This window comes from Neopelma chrysocephalum, unplaced genomic scaffold, assembly GCF_003984885.1.
Source record: "Neopelma chrysocephalum unplaced genomic scaffold, ASM398488v2 Primary Assembly neopelma1_96827, whole genome shotgun sequence".
Lineage (NCBI taxonomy): Eukaryota > Metazoa > Chordata > Aves > Passeriformes > Pipridae > Neopelma > Neopelma chrysocephalum.
The window spans coordinates 252,808-273,836 of NW_020925471.1; the positions used below are offsets into that span (position 1 = coordinate 252,808).

At 47.9% G+C, this 21,029-nt stretch overlaps 1 protein-coding gene across 3 annotated transcripts in view; it reads right to left on the minus strand.

The window, feature by feature from the left end:
* Window positions 1-21,029, minus strand: part of LOC113960653 (ubiquitin-associated protein 2-like) — a 110,238-nt gene that overhangs the window by 15,898 nt on the left and 73,311 nt on the right. For all 3 annotated transcript variants that reach the window (XM_027670323.1, XM_027670321.1, XM_027670320.1), the window contains exon 20: window positions 15,948-15,995. In XM_027670323.1, coding sequence (XP_027526124.1) covers window positions 15,948-15,995 — 48 coding nt within the window. The remainder of the gene's footprint in view (window positions 1-15,947; window positions 15,996-21,029) is intronic.

The following is a 21,029-nucleotide window of genomic DNA, read 5'->3' on the forward strand; positions in this document are numbered from 1 at the left end:
GCCTTTTTCTACCTTCCCTTAACACAGGAAAGTCAAAGGATATTTGCCTTCGAGTGGAAAAATCCCACCACTCACCACTGGAATGAGTCTCCCTCCTGCAGCCCGTCCTACTGATGCTTCCTGCCTTGGTTGAAGGCTCCGGACAGCAGGCCACTCTCAGGGACCCACCACAGTCCTCCAAGTCCAAAGGCATCTCCTGCTGATGCTGGACTTTTTCTTAGTAGCTGGTACAGTGCTGCTTTTAATTCAGTATGAGAAAATTGTTGATAACACACTGATGTTTTGGTTGTTGCTAAGTAGCGCTTACCCCCAGTCAAGGACTTAGTGCCTCATGCTCTGCCAGTGAGCACGTGCACAAAAATCTGTCAGGGAGCATGGCCAGGACAGCTGATCTGAACTGGCCAAAAGGATATTCCATACCATAGAATGTCATGCCCAGTACATAGAATCATACAATGGTTTGAGTTGGAAGGGACCTTAAAGATCATCTAGTTCCAACCCCCTCTGCATAGGCAGGGACACCTTTCACTAGACCAGGTTGCTCAGAGCCCTATCCAACCTGTCCTTGAACACTTCCAGGGATGGGGCATCAACAACTTCTCTGGGCAACCTGTGCCAGTACCTCACCAACTTCACAGTGAAGAATTTCTTCCTACAATCCAATCTAAACCTACCCTCTTTCAGCTTAAAGCTGACAAAGATGTTAAACAGCACTGGTCCCGATATCGACTCCCGAGGAACACCACCCATCCCTGGTCTCTACTTGGACATTCAGCCCTTGACAGCAACTCTTTGAATGTGACCATCCAGCCAAGTCTTTCTTTTATCACCAGTGTACCTATAGAAGCCTTTTTTTGTTACCCTTAATGTCCTTGGCCAGATTTACTTTTGCTAGTGCTTTAGCTTTTCTAACCTGATCCCTGGCTGCTTGGACAACCTCTCTGTATTCCTCCCAGGCTACCTGTCTCTGCTTCCATCCTCTGTAGCCTTCTCTTTTGTGTTTAAGTTTGTCCAGGAGCTCCTTGTTCATCCATGCAGGCCTCCTGGCATTTTTGTCTGATTTCCTCTCTGTAGGGATGCATTGCTCCTGAGCTTGGAGGAGACAATCCTTGAACATCAAACAGCTCTCTTAGGCCCCTCTTCCTTCCAGGGCTTTATCCTATGACACTACCAAGCAGATCCCTGAAGAGGCCAAAGTCTGCTCTCCTGAAGTCCAGGATAGCAAGTTTGCTGTGCGTCCTCCTCACTGCCCTAAGGATCTCAAACTCCACCATTTCATGGTCACTGCAGCCCGGGCTGCCCTTGGGCTCCACATTCCCCACCAGTCCCTCCTTGTTGGTGAGAACAAGGTCCAGCATATCACCTCTCCTCATTGGCTCCTCTATCACTTGGAGAAGGAAGTTGTCATCAATGCATTCCAGTAAATTCCTGGATTGCTTATGCCCTTCTGTGGTGTCCCCCTCCAGCAGATATTGGGGTGGTTGAAGTTGTCCTCCCTCCATGAGGACCAGGGCTTGTGAATGTGAGACTGCAATGGAGAAAGATATCCAATACCTGAGGGAATTAGCCAAGCAAAAGATGATTTATTATGACCTGGACAATGCATAATCCCCCACAGATCCAAAGTCCTGTGCCTACAATCCATGTGGCAGAAATGTGTACAGAGCGCACCAACTGTGCATGCCAACCCATTGGCAACGTTAATCTGGAAAGACAATACACCACTAAAATGGACGAAGCAGTTCACCATCTCTGGGAATATGATGACAGTATTTCTTCCTCCCTCATCTCAGCTGTGGAGAAACTGTCCAATTGTGGTGGGTTGACCTTGGCTGGATGCCAGGTGCCAACCCAACTGCTCTATCACTCCCCAGCTGGACAGGGGAGAGAGTAAGGTGGAAAAAACAACTCGTGGGTTGGGATAAGACAGTTTATTTAAAGCAAAAAGTAAAGCAAAGCTTGCGTGTGCAGAAGCAAAAGATAGCAGGGTTTGTTCTCTACTTCCCATCAGCAGTGATAGTCGGCCACTCCTGAGAAGCAGGGCTTGGGTACGCATGACGGTTCCTCAGCAGGCAGCCATTAGACAATGAATGCCCCCCTCCTGCTCCATGCCTCAACTTTTATATCTGAGCTGACGTCGGATGGTATGGAATGTCCCTTTGGTCAGTTTGGGTCAACTGGCCTGGCTGTGTCTCTTCCCAGGATCTTGCCCTCAAATGAGGAAGGAATGCTACAGTGCTGATGTTGTGCTCAGCAGTAGCCAAAACACTGGTGTGTTATCAACACCCTTCTAGCTGCCAATGCAAAGCACAGCTCTGTGAGGGTTGCTGTGGGGAAATGAACTCCAGCTCACCCAGACCCAATACATCGATAAACTGACCTGGGAGTTCCAGCAATTCAGAGGGTTATCACAGAATTGGTAAGATTGGAAGGGACCACCAGTGGGGTCATCTGGTTCAATCTCCCCATTCAAGCAGGATTCTCCTAGAGTACATTGCATAAGATTGCATCCAGATGGTTCTTGAATATTTCCAGTGAGGGAGACTCCATGCCCTCTCTGGGCAATCTGTTCCAGTGCGCAGTGACCCGCACAGTAAAGTTCTTCCTCATATTCAGGTGGAACTTTCTGTGCATCAGTTTCTGCCCATTGCCTCTTGTCCTATTGCTGGGCACCACCAAGAAGAGCCTGGCTCCATCTTCTTGACACCTCCTTTCAGATACTGATAGACACTGATGAGGTCCCCTCTCAGTCATCTCTACTCGAGGCTGAACAGGCCCAACTCTCTCAGCCTTTCCTCATAAGAGAGGTGCTCCAGTCCCTTAATCATCTTCGTAGCCTCTGCTGCACTCACTCCAGGAGCTCCATGTCTCTCATGTACAGAGGAGCCCAGAACTGGATGCAGCACTCCAGATGCAGCATCACCAGGGCTGAATAGAGGGGCAGGATCACCTCCCTCGCTCTGCTGGCAATGCTCTTCCTAATGCATCCCAGGATCCCATTGGCCTTCTTGGCCACCACGGCACACTGCTGGCTCATGGACAGCTTGTTGTCCACCAGGACCCCCAGGTCCTTCTCCACAGAGTGGCTTTCCAGCAGGTCGGCCCCCAGCCTGTACTGGTGCCTGGGGCTATTCTTGCCCAGGTGTGGGACCCTGCACTTGCCTTTGTTGAATTTTAGACAGTTCCTCTCTACCCATCTCTCCAACCTGTCGAGGTCCTTCTGAAGGGCTGCACAGGCCTCTGGGGTATCGGCCACTCCTCCCAGCTCTGTGTCGTCAGCAAACTTGCTGAGGAGGCATCTGCCCCTTCATTCAAGTAATTGATAAATAATTTAAACAATACTGGGACCAGTATTAAAACTTAGGGGCCACCACTAGTGACTGGCCTCCAACTAGACTCTGTACCGCTGATCACGATCCTCTGGGATCTGCTGTTCAGCCAGATCTCAATGCACCTCACTGCCCACTCATCCAGTTCACACTTCCTGAGTTTGCCTATGAGGATGTTTTGAGAGACAGTGTCAAAAGCCTTGATGAAGTCCAGGTAGACACTGTCCACTGATCTCCCCTCAGCCACCCAGGTAGTTGTTTCATTGTAGAAGGCAATCAGCTTGGTCAAGCATGATTTACCTTTAGTGAATTCATGCTGACTGCTCTTGATAACCTTCTTGTCTTCCACGGGATAGAGATTGCCTCCAGAACAAGGCACTCCATCACCTTTCCAGGGATTGAGGTGAGGCTGACTGGCTGGTAGTTCCCTGGGTCCTCCTTCTTGCCCTTTCTGAAGACCAGGGTGACATTTGCTTTCTTCCAGTCCCCAGGCACCTCTACTGATTGTCACCACCCTTCAAAGATGATCGTGAGTGGCCTCACTATGGTGTCCGCCAGCTCTCTCAGCACTCATGGGTGCATCCCGTCAGGGCCCATGGACTTGTGGATGCCAAATTTTCCTAGGAATTCTCTAACCCGATCCTCCTTGACCAAGGGAAAGTCTTCCTTCCAACATTCCTTTACCCTGGTCTCCTGGGTCAGAGATTCCTGAGGTCTGGTCTTGTAGGTGCAGACTGATGCAAAGGTGTCGTTTAGTAACTCTGCTTTCTCTGCATCCTCTATTATCAGGTTCCCCCCTGGATTTAGTAACAGGTCCACATTATCCTTAGTTTTCCTTTTGTTATTGATGTCTTTGAAGAAGCCCTTCTTGCTGTCCTTGACATCCTTGGCCAGATTTAATTGCAGATGGGCCTTGGCCTTCCTCGTCTCATTTCTACTTACTCTGACAACCTCTCTATATTCATTCCAAGTGGCCAGACCCTGCTTCCGTCTCCTGCGTATTTCCTGCTTATGCTTGAGTAATGGTGGGAGTTCCTTGTTCATTCAGGCAGGTCTCTTGCCCCCTTTGCCCAACTTCTTACTGATCATGATGCACCGTTCTTGATCCTGGAGGAAGGGATGCTTGAATACTGACCAGCTCTCTTGGACCCCTCTTCCCTGCAGAGCCTGTTCCCATGGAATTCTTCCAAGAAGATCCCTGAAGAGGCTAAATTTAGCTCTCCTGAAGTCCATGGTTGCAATCTTACTTGCTGTCCTATTTCTTCTTTACATGATACTGAACTCCCCAATCTCATGGTCACTGCAGCCAAGGATGCTCCCAACCTTCACATGTCCAGCAAGGCCTTCCTTGTATAAGGTTAAGCAGCTTGTTGGTTCCTCCATCATCTGTGTCAAGAAGTCATCAATGTTTTCCAGCAACCTCCTGGACTGCTTGTGCTTTGCTGTGTTGCTTCTCCCTGTACGGGGCCGTATTTCAGCAACTGACAGCAGATGTCCTTTCATCCTTGAGAGAGTATATAGAAGGTACACACCATGGGATACCCTGTGGTTTTACTTGTGGGACTATGGAGAGGGTATGAGGAAGTGGGATAGAAAACCTACCTCGACCCTAGAGGCACGGGTGCAGGAATTGCAGGGAAAAACAATCACAAATGGGGGTTCATCCAGGAAAGTTGTTGCTCCAGGGGACAGATTCCCAGGCAGAATGGAAGGGCTGATTTCACAACTGATTCTATGGAATGAAGTTCTAATCCATTTCTACAAGAACTAAGTGGAGAATCCTGTGATCAATATTCGAGAGGCCCTGCCTCCAACCAGGTGAAAGAGAGGGACAACTGGGTTTACTAGACTGCGTGGACATCCAAAAATCCATAGGCATCAATTTGATGGCCTGGAACGTCAGACTGACAGGAGTATAAGGCTCTAGGTAGATACCATTGCACAGTGTACCCTAATGCCATCAAGCTATGGCAAGTTAAATGTGAGTCAGCAGTGCCCTGGCAGCTAAAAGGGCCAACCATGTCCTAGGGAGCATCAGGAACAGCATTGCCAGCTGGTCAAAGGAGGGAATTGTCCTGCTCTGCTTTGCGCGGCCTTGCCTCAAGTCCTGTGTGCAGTTTCAGGAGCCACAATATAAGAAAGATATTAAGCTATTAGAGAGCATCCAAAGGAGGGCAACGAAGATGGTGAAGAGCCTTGAGGGGAAGCTACACAATGAGCAGCTGAGGTCACTTGGTTTGTTCAGCCTGGAGAAGAGACGGGAGACCTCACAGCTGACTACAACTTCCTCATGAGGGGAAGTGGAGGGGCAGACACTGATCTCTTCTCTCTGGTGACCAGTGACAGGACCTGAGGGAATGGCCTGAAGTTGTGTCAGGGGAGGTTTAGGTTGGATATTAGGAAAAGGTTCTTCCTCCAGAGGGTGGTCGGGCACTGGAACAGGCTCCCCAGGGAAGTGGTCACAGCCCCAAGCCTGCCAGAGTTCAAGAAACGTTTGGACAACACTCTCAGGCACATGGTGGGATTCTTGGGGCTGTCCTGTCCAGGGGCCAGGAGCTGGACTTTGATGATCCTTGTGGGTCCCTTCCAACTTGGGATATTCTATGATTCTATAAAGGTTCAGAAGCTATTTGTATTTCTGGAATGACAGGGGGATCCCAACAGCTGACTGTATTGGAGGTTGAAATCAGCCTGACTTGTAATGAGTGGCAAAAGCACCCCACTGTGACTGGACCAGAGGCTCTGTGCATCCTTGGCATAAACTATCTCAGCAGAGGGCATTTCAAGGACTCAAAAGGATACTGGTGGGCTTTCAGTATAGCTGCCCTGGAGACAGAGGAAAGTTAGCAGCTGTCTACCTTGCCTGGTCTCTCAGAGGACCCTTCTGTTTTGGGGTTGCTGAAGGTTGAAGAACAAGTGACAATCGCTACCACAAGAGTGCACCAGCCGCAATATCACACCAACCAAGACTCCATGATTTCCATCCATAAGCTGATTCATCAACTGGAGAGCCAAGGAGTGATCGGCAGAACCTGTTCACCCTTTAACAGCCCCATATGGGCAGTGCAAAAGTCTAACAGAGAATGGAGACTAACAGTAGACTATCATGGCCTGAATGAAGTTACACCACCTCTGAGTGCTGCTGTGCTGGACATGACAGAACTTCAATAGGAACTGGAGTCAAAGGAAACCAAGTGGTTCCACAAGTGATAACACTAATGTGTTTTTCTCAATTCCTTTGGCAGAAGAGTGCAGGCCACAGTTTGCTTTCACTTGGAAGGGCGTCCAGTACACCTGGTATTGACTGCCCCAGGGGTGGAAACACAGCCCTACTCTCTGCCATGGACTGATCCAGACTGCACTGGAACAGGGTGAAGCTCTGGAACATCTGCAATACATTGATGGTATCATTGTGTCTTGGTTTGAACCTCCCCCCCTCCCGGGTTCGTGGGGGCCCTGGGCCTAGAGCTGTCCTTTAGCTGCCTGTAGCTAAGCTAGGGGGCTTCCCCCCACTGCATAGAGACTGGTGGGGGTGAATTTTAAGGCTTAGTATTGAAGCTGAGACAAGGAGACGGGCTGAAAGGAGCTCGGTTGCCAGGAGAAACAGCTGCGACTCGTTGCAAAAGTTGGAAGAACTCCAGGCAGAAATTGGAGACGGGCCAGAGAGAGGCCCGAGGTGCCTACATCAGTTTTGGACGTGGACTACCGAAACTGGGAGCTGCAGCAGCTGGAGAAGAGTGAGAGAGCCAATTAGCAGCAGGCGTGTTCTGGGTAAGGACTTAAAACAGCATCTTACCCCGGGAGGAAACCTTCATGAAACCAGGGAGGAAGGACTCAGAGCTATCTCCTTGGACCTCGTGATGAAGATGAGACCTCAGCAAGGAGCTGAGACTGGTGGGGGGTGGTCAGAAGAACCCTTTTCCCTGATACCCCAATGAGAGAGAGACTGCTTAACTATCAGCCTGAGGGCTTCTCCTGAACTGATTGTGGGAGGGGTCTGAGGGGTGGTAGGATTGTGTTAATATTGTGTATATAATTGCTTTTTAGTTTGTACAGTATTTATTTTGTATAGTAATAAATTGTATATATTCCCTTCCCCTATATTGAGTTGTGCCTTCCTGAAAACTTCTCTTCAGTGTTGAGGTAAATTGGGGGAAGGCTTGGAAATTGGAAATTGGATTTTTGGGGGCTCTCAAACCACCACACATTGTGAGGGGCAACACAGCAGAAGAAGTTTTTGAGAAAGGGAAGAAAATAGTCCAAGTCCTTCTGAAGGATGGTTTTGCCATAAAACAAAGTAAGGTCAAGGGACCTGCACAGAAGATCCAGTTTTTAGGAATAAAATGGCAAGACAGGCATTGTCAGATACCAACAAAATAACAGCAATGTCTCCACCAACTTACAAGAAACACACACAAACTTTCTTAGGTGTCGTGGGATTTTGGAGAATGCACATTCTAAATGACAGTCTGATTGTCAGCCCTCTATATCAAGTGACCTGGTAGAAGTTGCCCCGAGCAATGACAAGTCTTTGAACAAATCAAGCAGGAGACTATTCATGCAGTAGCCCTTGGGCCAGTCCGGACAGGGCAAGATGTAAAAAATGTGCTCTACACTGCAGTCGGGGAGAACAGTCCTTCCTGGAGTCTCTGGCAGAGAGCACCAGAAGAGACTCAAGGTTGACCCCTGGGGTTTTGGAGTCAGGGATACAGAGGATCTGAAAAGGAGATACTGGCAGCTTACGAAGGGGTTCAAGCCACTTTGGAAGTGATTGGTACTGAAGCACAGCTCCTCCTGCTGGGCTGGATGTTCGAAGGGGGAGTTCTCCTCTACACATCATGCAACTGATGCTACATGGAGTGAGTGAGTCACAATGATCACACAACAAGCTCCAATAGGGAACCCCAGTCATCCAGGAATCTTGGAAGTCATCATGGACTGGCCAGAAGGCAAAAGTTTCAGAATGTCACCAAAGGAGGAGGTGACACGTGCTGAAGAGGCCCCACTACATAATAAATTACCAGAAAGTGAGAAGCAATATGTCTTGTTTACTGATGGGTCCTGCCGTCTTGTAGGAAAGCATCAGAGATGGAAGGATGTATGGAATTTAGTACAACAAGTCACAAAAACTGCTGAAGGGGAGGGGGAGTCAGTTTGCAGAGGTGAAAGCCATGCAGCTGGCTTTGGACATTGCTGCACAAGAAAAATGGCCAGTACTTTATCTCTATACTGATTCATGGATGGTGGCAAATGCCCTGTGGTTACAGCAATGGAAGCAGAATAACTGGCAGCACAGGGGTAAACCCATCTGGGCTGCTGCATTGTGGCAAGATATTGCTGCCTGGGTGGAGAACCTGGTTATGAAGATATGTCATGTAGATGCTCATGTACACAAGAGTCAGGTCACTGAAGAACATCAGAACAATCAGCAGGTGGATCAGGCTGCTAAGACTGAAGTGGCTCAGGTGCATGTGGATTGGCAACATAAGGGTGAATTATTTCTGACTCCGTGGGCCCACGACACCTCAGACCATCAAGGAAGAGATACAACATATAGATGGGCTTGTGATCGAGGGGGTGGACTTGACCGTGTACACTATCTCCCAGGTTATCCAGGAATGTGAAACATGCGCTGCAATCAAGCAGGCCAAACAGGTAAAGCCCCTGTGGTATGGAGCACAATGGCTGAAATACAAATATGGGGAGGCCTGGCAGATTGGCTATACCACATGCCCACAAACCCAACAAGGCAAGTGCCATGTGCTTGCAATAGTGGAAACAACCTCCATATGGTTGGAAACATACCCTATGCCCCATGCCACCACTTGGAACAACATCTTGGGCCTTGAAAAGTAAATCTTATGGTGACACGGTACTCCAGAAAGAATTTGAGTCAGACAACGGGACTCATTTCCAAAACAATCTCATAGACACTTGGGCCAAAGAACCATTGAGTGGTTATATCACATTCCCTGTCATGCACCAGCCTCTGGAAAGTTTGAACAATACAACGGACTGTTAAAGACTACACTGAGAGCAATGGGTGGTGGGACCTTGAAACATTGGGATACACATTTAGCAAGGGCCACCTGGTTAGTCATCACTAGAGGATCTGCCAATCGGGCTGGCCCTGCCCAATCAAAACTTTTACGTACTGTTGAAGAGGATAAAGTTCCTGTAGTGCACATTAAAAATATGCTGGGGGAAACAGTCTGGGTTATTCCTACCTCAGCCATATGCAAATCCATCTATGGGATTGCTTTCGCTCAGGGACCTGGGTGCACTTGGTGGGTGATGCGGGAGGATGGGGAAGTCTGTATGTGCCTCAAAGGGATTGGATTTTAGGTGAGAATAGTCGATGAATTTAACTGTACGGTGTTAAAAACTATATAACGCTGTGTAGTATCACTTCTGTGGCAGCTATATGCATCATCACGCTGGGCACTTTGTGACATCCATCGTTGCAACATCCATTCTGGAAATATGAACCTGATTCCCCTCCAATCCCTGCATTAATGAAGAATGAACTTTCATAAAACTGAACGAGTTCAGCAGTGATGTAATCAGAACTGGCTTCAACATGCAACAATCCAACACCACACACCACCTTTCCTGCCTGAAAGACTGTTAGGACAGATGGAGCCTAAAGTCATGGACTAAATGAGCTCAGTGGACTTTTATAGGGATGGCCCATAGACTAAAGGAATGATATCTATGTATATATCAAAAGACAGGAAAGGTGATGGAGTATTGGGAAGTGTGGGACCTGGCAGGCGTAAATGGTATGGAATAAGGGGTGGATACTGTCCTGGTTTCTGCTGGGACAGAGTTCATTTTTTCTTAGTAGCTGGTACAGTGCTGTGTTTTGGGTTCAGTATGAGAATAATGCTGATAACACACTGATGGTTTGGCTGTTGCTCAGTAGTGCTTACCCTAAGTCAAAGACTTTTTCAGTGTCTCATGCTCTGTCAGTGAGCAGGTGCACAAAAAGCTGTAAGGGAGCATGGCCAGGACAGCTGATCTGAACTGGTCAAAGGGATATTCCATACCATAGAACATCATGCCCAGTATATAAATTGGGGGAGTTACCCCGAAGGGAGGCTGATTGCAGTTCAGGGACAGGCCGAATATCAGTCAGTGGGTGGTGAGCAATTGTATTGTACATCACTTGTTTCTCTTGGGTTTTCTCTCTCTCTCTCCCCCTCTATTTTATTACTATTATTATAATTATATTTATTTCGTTTCATTTATTAAACTGTTCTTATCTCAATCCACAAGTTTTGGATTTGGTTTTTTTCCCCGATCCTCCTCCCAAACCTACCAGGGTGGGGTGGAAGTGAGCAAGTGGCTGTGTGGTACTTAGTTGCCACTTGGGGTTAAACCACAACACACAGGTAAGCCTGAACAAGGCAACAGAAAAGTTCAGCAGCTTTGACCTCCTCCCAAACAGGACAAAGAGGTTGTTCTTCATGCTCAAATCACCTCCATCACCACATCACTGCAAGGACACTGCTCCATGCAAACACAAATGGGCACTTCCCATGCAGCTGGAGAGCAAGAAAACAAGTGGGACCAAATATATTCAGGTACACAGCAGGACCCTCAAGATGCAACTCCCAGGTTGTACTACGGTCCTCCTGATATTCTTCTAACCAAAATTACCCTGTGACGCCAGTCAGGGGCAAACTCATTGGCTCTGTCTTCTTTGAGGCGGCTGAAGAAAGTAAATCCTCCTCAGACGTAAAAACAGAGAGGAGGAGAGGTAACGACACAAGCTGGAATACAAGGAGTTCAAACATGAAAGAATAAACACATTATTATCTTTAGCATTAAGGTGATACAACACCAGAAGTGGGATCAGGGAGGTTGTAGAATGTCCATTCCCAGAGATGTATTCAAAAGCATCACTGGACAAGGCCACCCTCACCACCTACCCTCAGCACCAGATTGCACTTGGGACTTCCAAAGCAAAATAGACCATTGAGAAAAAATTTAAAAAAATGGAAAGAAATGATGCACTCACAGTGATAAAAAGAGAGAGAGAAACTGAGAAGTTCCAGTAGTATGAGGACATAACATAAGACAGAAGCATTTCGCCATGCAAACACTGGAAATTGGAAAAATGGAATTGTTTGTAAAGGACTTTTTCCTCCATGCAGCACAATGAGACAAGTCATGAAAAATTCCTCAACTGGCAAAAAGAGTAAAAATCACCCTATACAAAAATATTTCTGGCTGCATCCCCTTCATTCAATAAACAAAAGCTTAGAAAAGACTTCTTATCTCCCATCGCGAAGGTTCAAACAGAGAAAAGGGAAGCAATGAGATTTTAGAAGCTTCACAATAAACATTCAATGCTCAAGTGCTTAGACCCAGAGCTACCTCCTCAAATGACATCTCGACTTGGAGAGTTCCTGAGATTCCCAAGAAATGCATCATTTTACAAATCATCCAAAATGTAAAAAGAAATGATGTATTGACACAAAAGCGAAGATGACAAATACACCAAAACTAAAAAAAATTCACAACCAATACTGGCATATTACATAAGAAAAAAAGACTTGGTCAGGAAAGGAAATTCAGCAGAACACAACAGTCATCAGAGTTCGCCCAGGAGGGAAAGGAGAAACCACAAAAAAAACATCAACAGCAAAACTGCTCCATGTTGCTATCCCAACTACAGCCAACCTTGCCCCAACATGCCACTGCCCTCCCCAAGCACAGCTACCCCACCAATGCACTTCCTCAAGGCCACCACAGCCCCCAGCTAAAGCTGAAAATCACAGTGGCAAACTTGCTGCAATCAGAAAGTGAGGAAAGGAAAGCTATGACAACACATTAAGCTGCTCACCTGGCAGCACACCAACACAGTGCCCACCCACACTACCACCAAGCTTGACCAGGCTCATCCACCCAGCACCCGCAGCCCCATCATGGCTGTATTCACAATCCCATAGCCCTGCCTGTGGCATGGCACCCTGGTGTTCCTGCTGGGTCTCACCACCACTCTCATTCGTCCCTGTGACACCACCTTCCCCTGGGACGGCCTCCAGTTCTTCCAGGCCATGGCTCCCAGCATGCCACAGCCTTGCCACCACCAGCAGGCACCCTTCCTCTTCCCCAAAACCCTCCTCCACACTTGCAGTAGCTGCTGCCACCACACTGTATCCTCCAGCAGCTCTTCATCACCCTCAGCGGCTCAAACACCTCTGCCCACCACCACTGGGACGCTGAGACATGGCATCAGCTTCCTGCACCACATCCAGCAGCTTGGACAGTATGTGCCAGCCAATGGCATACTCTTCGAAGGCCAAGGGCCCTGCAACCTGCTGCTCAGCATCAACAAATATTTTGGGTGCATCCAGGACTTCCTCTGCACCCACCACCACAGACCCTGTGCCTGGGACCACATCTGGCTAGAAGCTCATGCCTGTTTCCAACATCTTCACAACACCTGCATCATGCATGATTAGCCCAACTACCCCGACCAACACATAGAGCCCCACTCATGCCACCACCACCACTTCTGTACCACTGCCCCATCCCCACCCCTGTCCTCCTACCTCCCATGACTGGTGGCAGCAGCCACCACAAGAACATCTATGGACCCTGAGCCTCCACTGACTACTCATCTGTTCTATTTAATTTGACAAGAGTTTTTAACTATTTATTCACCTATTTATTCAACAGAAAATAAAGACCTGTTACAAAAAAGCATGTCAGTGCCTCTTGTCTCAGAAGCACAGGAACAAGCCTTTGGGGTGGGAGAAAGTGATCTCTACTCAACACCTGCTCCAAACAGAACTCTGCAAACCCCATGCTCCACAGCCCTGTCCACTCTTCGTTTTGGCATGTCCCCAAGAATGAACTTCCCTAAACCTCTTTGGAAAATCTCTGCCAGGGTTTAGCCATCATCATCAGAATCATCTCTTTAGCCTGTATCTCCTCAACATTTTCCACCTTCCATCTTGGTTTAGACCAACTAATCATTAGCTCTGGAGTCCTCAGTAAAAGGAAGACATGGACCTGTTGGAGAGAGTTGGGGTTGTTCAGCCTAGAGAAGAGAAGGCTCCAGGGGAGACTTTATTGTGACCTTTCAACACTTAAAGGGGACTTATAAGACAGATGGGGACAGACTTTTTAATACGGCCTGTTGCAATAGGACAAGGGGTAAAGGTTTTAAACTAAAAGAGGGTAGATTCAAGCTAGATATAAGGAAGACTTTTTTTACTATGAGGATGGTAAAACACTGGCACAGGTTGCCCAGAGAGGTGGTGGATGTCCCATCCCTGGAAACATTCAAGGTCAAGTTGGATGGGGCTCTGAGCAACCTGATCTAGTTGAAGATGTCCCTGCTCATCGCTGGGGGATCAGACTAGATGACCTTTAAAGGTCTCTTTCAACCCAACCCATTCTATGATTACATGAAGGAGAGCCACAGCAGAGATCACTTTGACTAAGCTGAATTCAGCTACTCTTGCCACTTCAGGCACTTTTCATGACAAATGTCTCATTGTGTTGCTTGAAAACACCTTACAGCCATGAGCTATTCTAGGGCAACACAGACAAGATCCAGCCATGGCCTCCTGGAGGGATGGCACCTAGGTATGCCAAAACATCGTACACATGCCAGCACCCCAAGGCAGCACCCCCAGGCAGCACCCCCCAACGCAACATTGCCTGACGAGACCATGGCTCCCAGCCCGTCACCACCACCACACACACATCTCCCCTGCTCCAAAAGCTTTGATAAAACATGTGATAATGGCTCTCATAGAAGCAGAATGTGATCCCTACTGTTGTAGGGGACCTTAAAACTTCAGCAAGTGAAACTGCCACCTCCTTCTCCTCCTACTAGAGCTTTATAACTAGATTAGCTGGTTCAGCTCCACCTCCAGAGGACTCTTGGACACCCCTCCTCTAGGGGCACAGGGGCTCAAGGTCATCCCAAACGCAAGACCCTTTGCTTACAAACAGCCTCACAGGGGGCATTTTCTTCTTTGCTCTCCAGCCACCTCAGGCAAGGAGGTAGAGAAAGCACAAGACTCCTGCTACAGGCACACACACATAGGACCACAGTCAGGGACCCAACCCAGTAGGAGGAGGAGCAATATATATATCTGAAGGAAAAGCCTTTCTTACTCATTCTCAGGAGCTTCAAACACAGGAGCGGGGCAGCTGTATCCAGGAACACATCCAACAATCAAGTGCCTATACCCAGAGCCACCTCCTTGGAAACCGCCGCTGCCGTCACCCCCCCAGACCCTTGCTCCAGGAGGGGGCTCCCCAGGCTCTTCCAAACAACATAATTTCAGAATCCTTCCAAATGTGAAAAGATCAGCTAATATGAAAACAAAGGCACACAAGGGAAAGGAAAACAGACCACAACCAACACCAGGACATTACAGACAGAGAAGAGACTCGGGCAGGAAGGGAAAGTTCAACTGCAGAAAAGACTCAACCACTTCCCTGGGTAGCCTGCTCCAGTGCTTGACAATCCTTTTTGTGAAGAAGTTTTTCCTAATATCCAATCTAAACCTCTTCTGGGGCAACTTGAGGCCATTTCCTCTTGTCCTATCCCTTGTTACATGGGAGAAGAGACCAACACCCACCTCTCTACAACCTCCTTTCAAGTCTCCTAAGCTTCATTTTCTCCAGGCTTAACAACACCAGTTCCCTCAGCCACATCTCCTAAGACCAGCCATAACTGCACTAAGAAATCCACACTCCTGACTAGCATTTTCAGCATGCTTTATTTGCTGAATTATAAAATAAAGTTGCCTGAGTTTGAGAAAGGGTTTTGTCTGGGATATCCCTGTACTCACCTTTGACTGTCTGACTCTGGCTATCCCCAGACTCCACATGAAAGACCTGGTTCTGACTTGGACCTTTATCTATGGCATTCATTCAGTGATATTTCTTTTCAGATCACTGCTCATTGCTCCATTTCTGCCTCTATAAATAAACTGCATCACTTAATCCTGTGACTTTTCTCAGTAACATACTACCAAATGTTCCCTTCAAGACCCTTATTCTACTTTTCTGAAAAGAAAAAAAATATTTTCCTTTTCCACAATCTAGGCTGAGGCTTTTTGTGAATCTAATTCTCAGCTTCACTCACATGCCATTTACGTTCTGGATCCAGGTAAAAAGGAAAACTTCATATACTCTCCTTCCTGCAGCTCACCTGCATTTGTTGCCGTGATGCACACACAGAGACCTGCACCTATGAGTGCCTCCAAAACCTGTCAGAAGCACCTACTGGCTGCCAATTTGTATACTTGCTGTTCAACCCTACCTCTTGGTAAAAAAATATTGACACTCAGACTTCGACTAGATTTGACAAGATGTCTAACTAGAACAACAATTAAAAATTTCTCCACTCAGAAGTACAGAGTACATTTGCTTCTATTTGCAAATAGACAAATGCATAATGCAACAGTTTCGCTGTATCAATTTACACCACCTAGAAAACTGTTTGTGGATAATTAAAAAAACAGAATATAGAATATAAAGATAAGCTCTTAATCACCATTAAATGAACTAAATTGCATTGCACAAATGATCAACACTGAAGATAACTTTTCTAAAATGAAATAAACCAAGCCATTTACTTACCATTGGCAGCCTGGGCTGAAGCATCTGGAGATCATCATAACCATAAATCTGCTTAAAGACAGATAAAAATAAAACGTCATTATAACACTCATCTCTGATGGTGATCAATTTGGAGCTCTGTTTAAACAGAGTTTGACCTAGGCCCAGTCTATTTTAAAGGTGTACAGTTATATGTTGCATTGTGCTATCATGGTCCACTGCAGCATTTTAAGGCTAGTAGAGCTAAGCTTAAAATGGCTTTTTAATCTGTTGTTGTTTCCTTGTGACAGCAGTCCTCTGAGGAGTGTATTACTGTTCCATGTTCAATACGGTTTTTGCAGATGCATCATTCATCAAGTTGTGAAAAATCTACAGGGCATTCAGATTTGGGAGTAAGAGAAATAGTCTTCTTTGCTGTAATCATTACTTCTGAGAATAGCATAGATTTGATGACTAGACCACAAAGCAAACCTTGCATTCGGTGTGATATAGAAAAATTATTAGAATAAAGTTTCTGATTCAAAAAACAGATAACCAAAAATATGTTGATCCTGGTCAGACACCAAAAAGCTATGTGCAATCTTCCAAAGAATTCTTTTTGAAATTACGAGGCATTCAAGTGAAGTATGAAAATTAATAACAGTTTTACTAAAAAAGGAGAACAAGAAAGAACAAAACAAAAAAACCAAACAATAACATAAAAGAATGTCACCTAAAACCACTCTTTCAGTGTATGCTGCCAAGACGGCAATGCAGTCCCAACAGAGGCCATGTGTGGAGGTGGGGGGGGGAAGTACTGGTGTGGGGGGAAGTACTGGTGTGCAGAGCGGCGCCGGCAGTGCGGGGCGAGAAGCGGCAGTGGGCAGTGGTGACAGCTGCAAGCGACACTACTCTAAGGCAGAAGCAGTGGCAGCAGTGGCAGGGACGGTTGCAGCGTGGCTCAAAGGTGCAGCCCAGCTGAGCAGCAACAGCAGCACCAAGGTGGGAAAAACAGCCAGAGACCAGAACCACGATGAGGGAGAGAGCAGCCCAACTGTGCTCGCTCCTCCCCTCACACCCCCCACCGGAACCAGAGAGAGCGTGTTCTGGTCCTGCTAGCAAGTTTATCCTATTAAGTTCTCGCCGTATTTCCCGTCAGGACCCTTCATCCCTCCCTGCCCCCACCCTGCGCAGGGAAAGAGAGGGAAGGTGTCCCCTGCGCTCTCCAAAACCATGTGATGATATGAAAAAATTCAACAAGAAAATCTTCATTTAGCTAAACCATAACATTATCCAATGCAATTTTTTTCATACCATCATGCTATATCAAATTTGAACTTTCCAACTATACACATACACACATTATTCCACTTATATACACATTTACAAGTATATACATACAGGTACAGTGTTATGGACAGCTTTACAAAAAATTAGGTCCCCCTGAGGAAGTATACATCGTGTTTCTCCATCTTTCTGCATCACCCACCATGTGCAACCCATCCCTTGAGCAAAAACAATACTACAAACAGGTTTGCTTTTGCTTGGGGTGGGACAAAACCAAACCATTTTCCCTAACATATCTCTCAGGTGCACTATGGGGACTTTATCTCCCTACGGTGTGAAGGGGCTCTGATTGGGCAGGGCTGACTCGGTTGACAGAGCCTCTAGTATTGATTAACCAAGTAGCCTTTGCTAAATGCTGATGCCAGTGGTTGAAAGTCTCCCTGCCCAATGCCTTCAAAGTAGTTTTCAACAGTAAATTACACCATTCAACCTTCCCAGCAACTGGTGCATGATAGGGAATATGATATACCCACTCAATACCCTGCTCTTTAGCCCAGGTGGTAACTAGGCTATTCTTGAAATGAGTCCCATTGTCTGACTCAATTCGCTCTGGGATGCCATGTCGCCACAGGACTTGCTCTTCAAGGTCCAGGATGGTGTTCCAGACAGTGGCTTGAGGCAGAGTACGTTTCCAGCCATCTGGTGGTTGCTTCCACCATGGTGAGCACATAGAGCTTACCTTGGCGAGTTTGCGACAGTGTGATGTAATCAATCTACCAGGCCTCTCCATATCTATACTTGGTCCATCACCCACCATACCACAGGGGCTTTACTTTCTTAGCCTGCTTGATTGCAGTGCATGTTTCACAATCGTGGATAACCTGGGATACAGCGTCCATGGTTAAATCCACCCCTTGGTCTCATGCCCACCTAGAGGTGGCATCTCTTCCCTGATGACCTGAGGCATCATGGGCCCATCGAGCTAGGAACAACTCTCCCTTATCCTGCCAATCAAGGTCTAACTGTGACACTTTGACTCGGGCAGCTCAGTCTGCCTGTTCTTCATTTGCTTGGCTTTTGGGCACGTGTGCATCTACGTGGCAGACTCCCACAATCATCTTCTCTACCTGGGTCACATTTCAGAAGCCCAGATGGGTTTCCCTTTACGTTGTCAATTGTCCTCCTTCCATCTTTCCAGCCACCCCCAGAGAGCATTGGCCACCATCCACGAGCCAGTGTAGAGGTAAAGTCTTGGCCACTTCTCTTGTTCAGCAATATCCAAAGCCAACTGGATGGCTCTGAGCTCTGTGACTTGATCCACCTTTTCCTTCCACAGCTTTTGATACTCATCGTGTGGGCCTCCATACAGCTGCTTTCCATTTCCGGTTCACGCCTACAATGCGACAGCAACCATCAGCGAAAAGAGTGTAGAGCTTTTCGTCCTCTGGCAGTTGGTTGTATGGTGGAGCTTCCTCAGCACATGTCACCTGTTCTACTTCATCTGCCAGACCAAAATTCTTACCTTCAGACCAATTTGTAATTATCTCCAAGATCCCAGGGTGATTAGGGTTCCTGATTCTGGTGCGCTGCATGATCAAGGCAATCCACTTCATGTAGCGTGGAAGGAGCCTTTCCCTTGAACATCCACCCCAGAACTTGTAGTCGGGGTGCCAGGAGAAGCTGCGCTTCCGTGCTGATCACTACTGAGGTGGTTTGAACTCCTTCATAGACTACTAGAATCTCCTTCTCCTTTGGAGTGTAGTTGGCCTCAGATCCTCTATAGCTTTGGCTCCAGAATCCAAGTGGTCTCCCCAGGCACCTTCTGCCAGAGGCTCCAGGAAGGACCATTTTCCCCAGCTCCAGAGTAGAGTATGTTCTTTACCTCCGGTCCTGTCCTGACTGTACCAAGGGCTACAGCATCAGCGATCTCCTGTTTCATCTGTTCAAAGGCTTGTTTCTGTTTGGGGCCCCACTGGTAATCATTTTTCTTGCGTGTTACAAAGTTGAGAGAGTCCCGGTCAGCGCAGGGACACCCCCGACCGTGCCGCGTGTTTGGGGCAGTCCCGGCTGGCGCAGGGACCCCCCCGACCATGCCGCGTGTTTGGGGCAGTCCCGGCTGGCGGTTCAGTCACCCAGGCGTGGCCACGGCGGGTGGCGGGGGGAGAGGGAGGGGGAGCCTTACCGTCGGGTGCTGAGCCCCATGGAGGAAGAGAGTGCAGCTCCGGAGCACACAGAGGTTTGCCGTTCCAGCTTTGGGAGGGGAGGGGGGGGGGGGTGCGGGGGACGGGGGGGAGGGGGGGGGAGGGGTGTCAAGAGGGGCATGGGGGGTCCTCCGACTGGCGGGAGGGAGAATGGGGCAATCCTGTATCAAGTGCCACAGGTGAGCAGTGCACCTGAAGATATGTGGTAACACAGTGGTGGAAGGATAAGGTCAGGGTGGATAGTGGGGCTCCTTTAGTGTGATGGGGGCCCCGGCCAGGCTGTAGTCTTGATAGGCACCCCAGCCTTGGATGGGTACGGGGGCCAGAACAGTTGTTTTGTTTAGTTTGTCTGTTTGTTTTTGGTTCACCTGCGGCTACTGCCCAGGTTCGACGTGTTCTGGATATATTTGCTTTGCTCTGTTACGTCCTGAAAGGGTGGATAGGTCAAAGGGTTGTTCCTGGGTATCTCCTTGAGATTGTATATAGATAGGTGATAGTAAAGTAGGAAATGAAAGACTTGCCCAAATCGTTCTAACAGGTACATAGCCTGCGTACCCCTATGTCGTTGCGAGCTATGCTGGCGATGGTACATGCCTTTGGTAGGGTCGCCCATGCCAGACAGGTCAAAACCATAGGATCAGATACACTACATTCTTGGGCAGGATGAGCTTGTTAGCCTTTGGCAGTCATCCTAGGAGAAGGACAACTCTCATCCCAAACCCGGGCAGATGGAGCTCGCTTAGCCCTGGAAGGCCATCCATCTCAGAGAAGGTCACTCTAATCAAACCTATGTCCTGAGGGTCTCGCTGCCACTGTCCAAGCTTGCTCGGCCTTGGCAGATGAACCTCAGGATTAAAGGGTGGGTTCAGTTCCGCGCATACTGCATCTCACCTAAAAAATCCATTGCGCAGGCTTGAAGGTTTTACCCACATGCAAAAAGTCCTGTAGCGACGGGCGAGGGTCGAAACGGCAGATGAAAGGTGCACTGGGAACCGCAGACCCAACCCTGCATGCAGGCTGTTCAGGATATTGGTCATTTGAGACTGACCGGAGATGACAGTCTCTTGGGGCAGCACCCTGAATGACCAAGTAGCCTTTTTCAAGGACAGCACTGCTTGCTCCACTCGGAGAGGGGCCTAGAAAAGGTGGCCTAAACAAAGCTCATCTCCACCTTCACCCGGTTGGTTAACCGCAGACCAACGGGCATCTTCTTCCAATGCAGTCACACAAAGAGCAAAAGACAAAGGCATGCACCTGCCTCCAAAGGTGTACCTAAATTACCTCTAGCATGCTGGAACATCAGAACCATGCTCGATTCTGCGGATAGCGGGCGTCCTGAGCGACGTTCTGCCCTAATTGCCCATGAACTGGTTCGTCTCAACATCGACATTGCTGCTCTCAGTGAAGTTTGCCTTCACAAGGAAGGCAGTCTCAGAGAACATGGTGCCGGTTACACACTCTTTTGGTCAGGTAACCTCAGAACCGAAAAACATCTCTCAGGAGTAGGTTTCATGATCAAAAACTCTATTCTTCCTAAATGCGAAAATCTGCTGACAGGTCACTCTGACCGCATTATCTCCCTACGCCTTCCACTACACAACAACCAACACGTTGTCCTCTTTAGTATATATGCTCC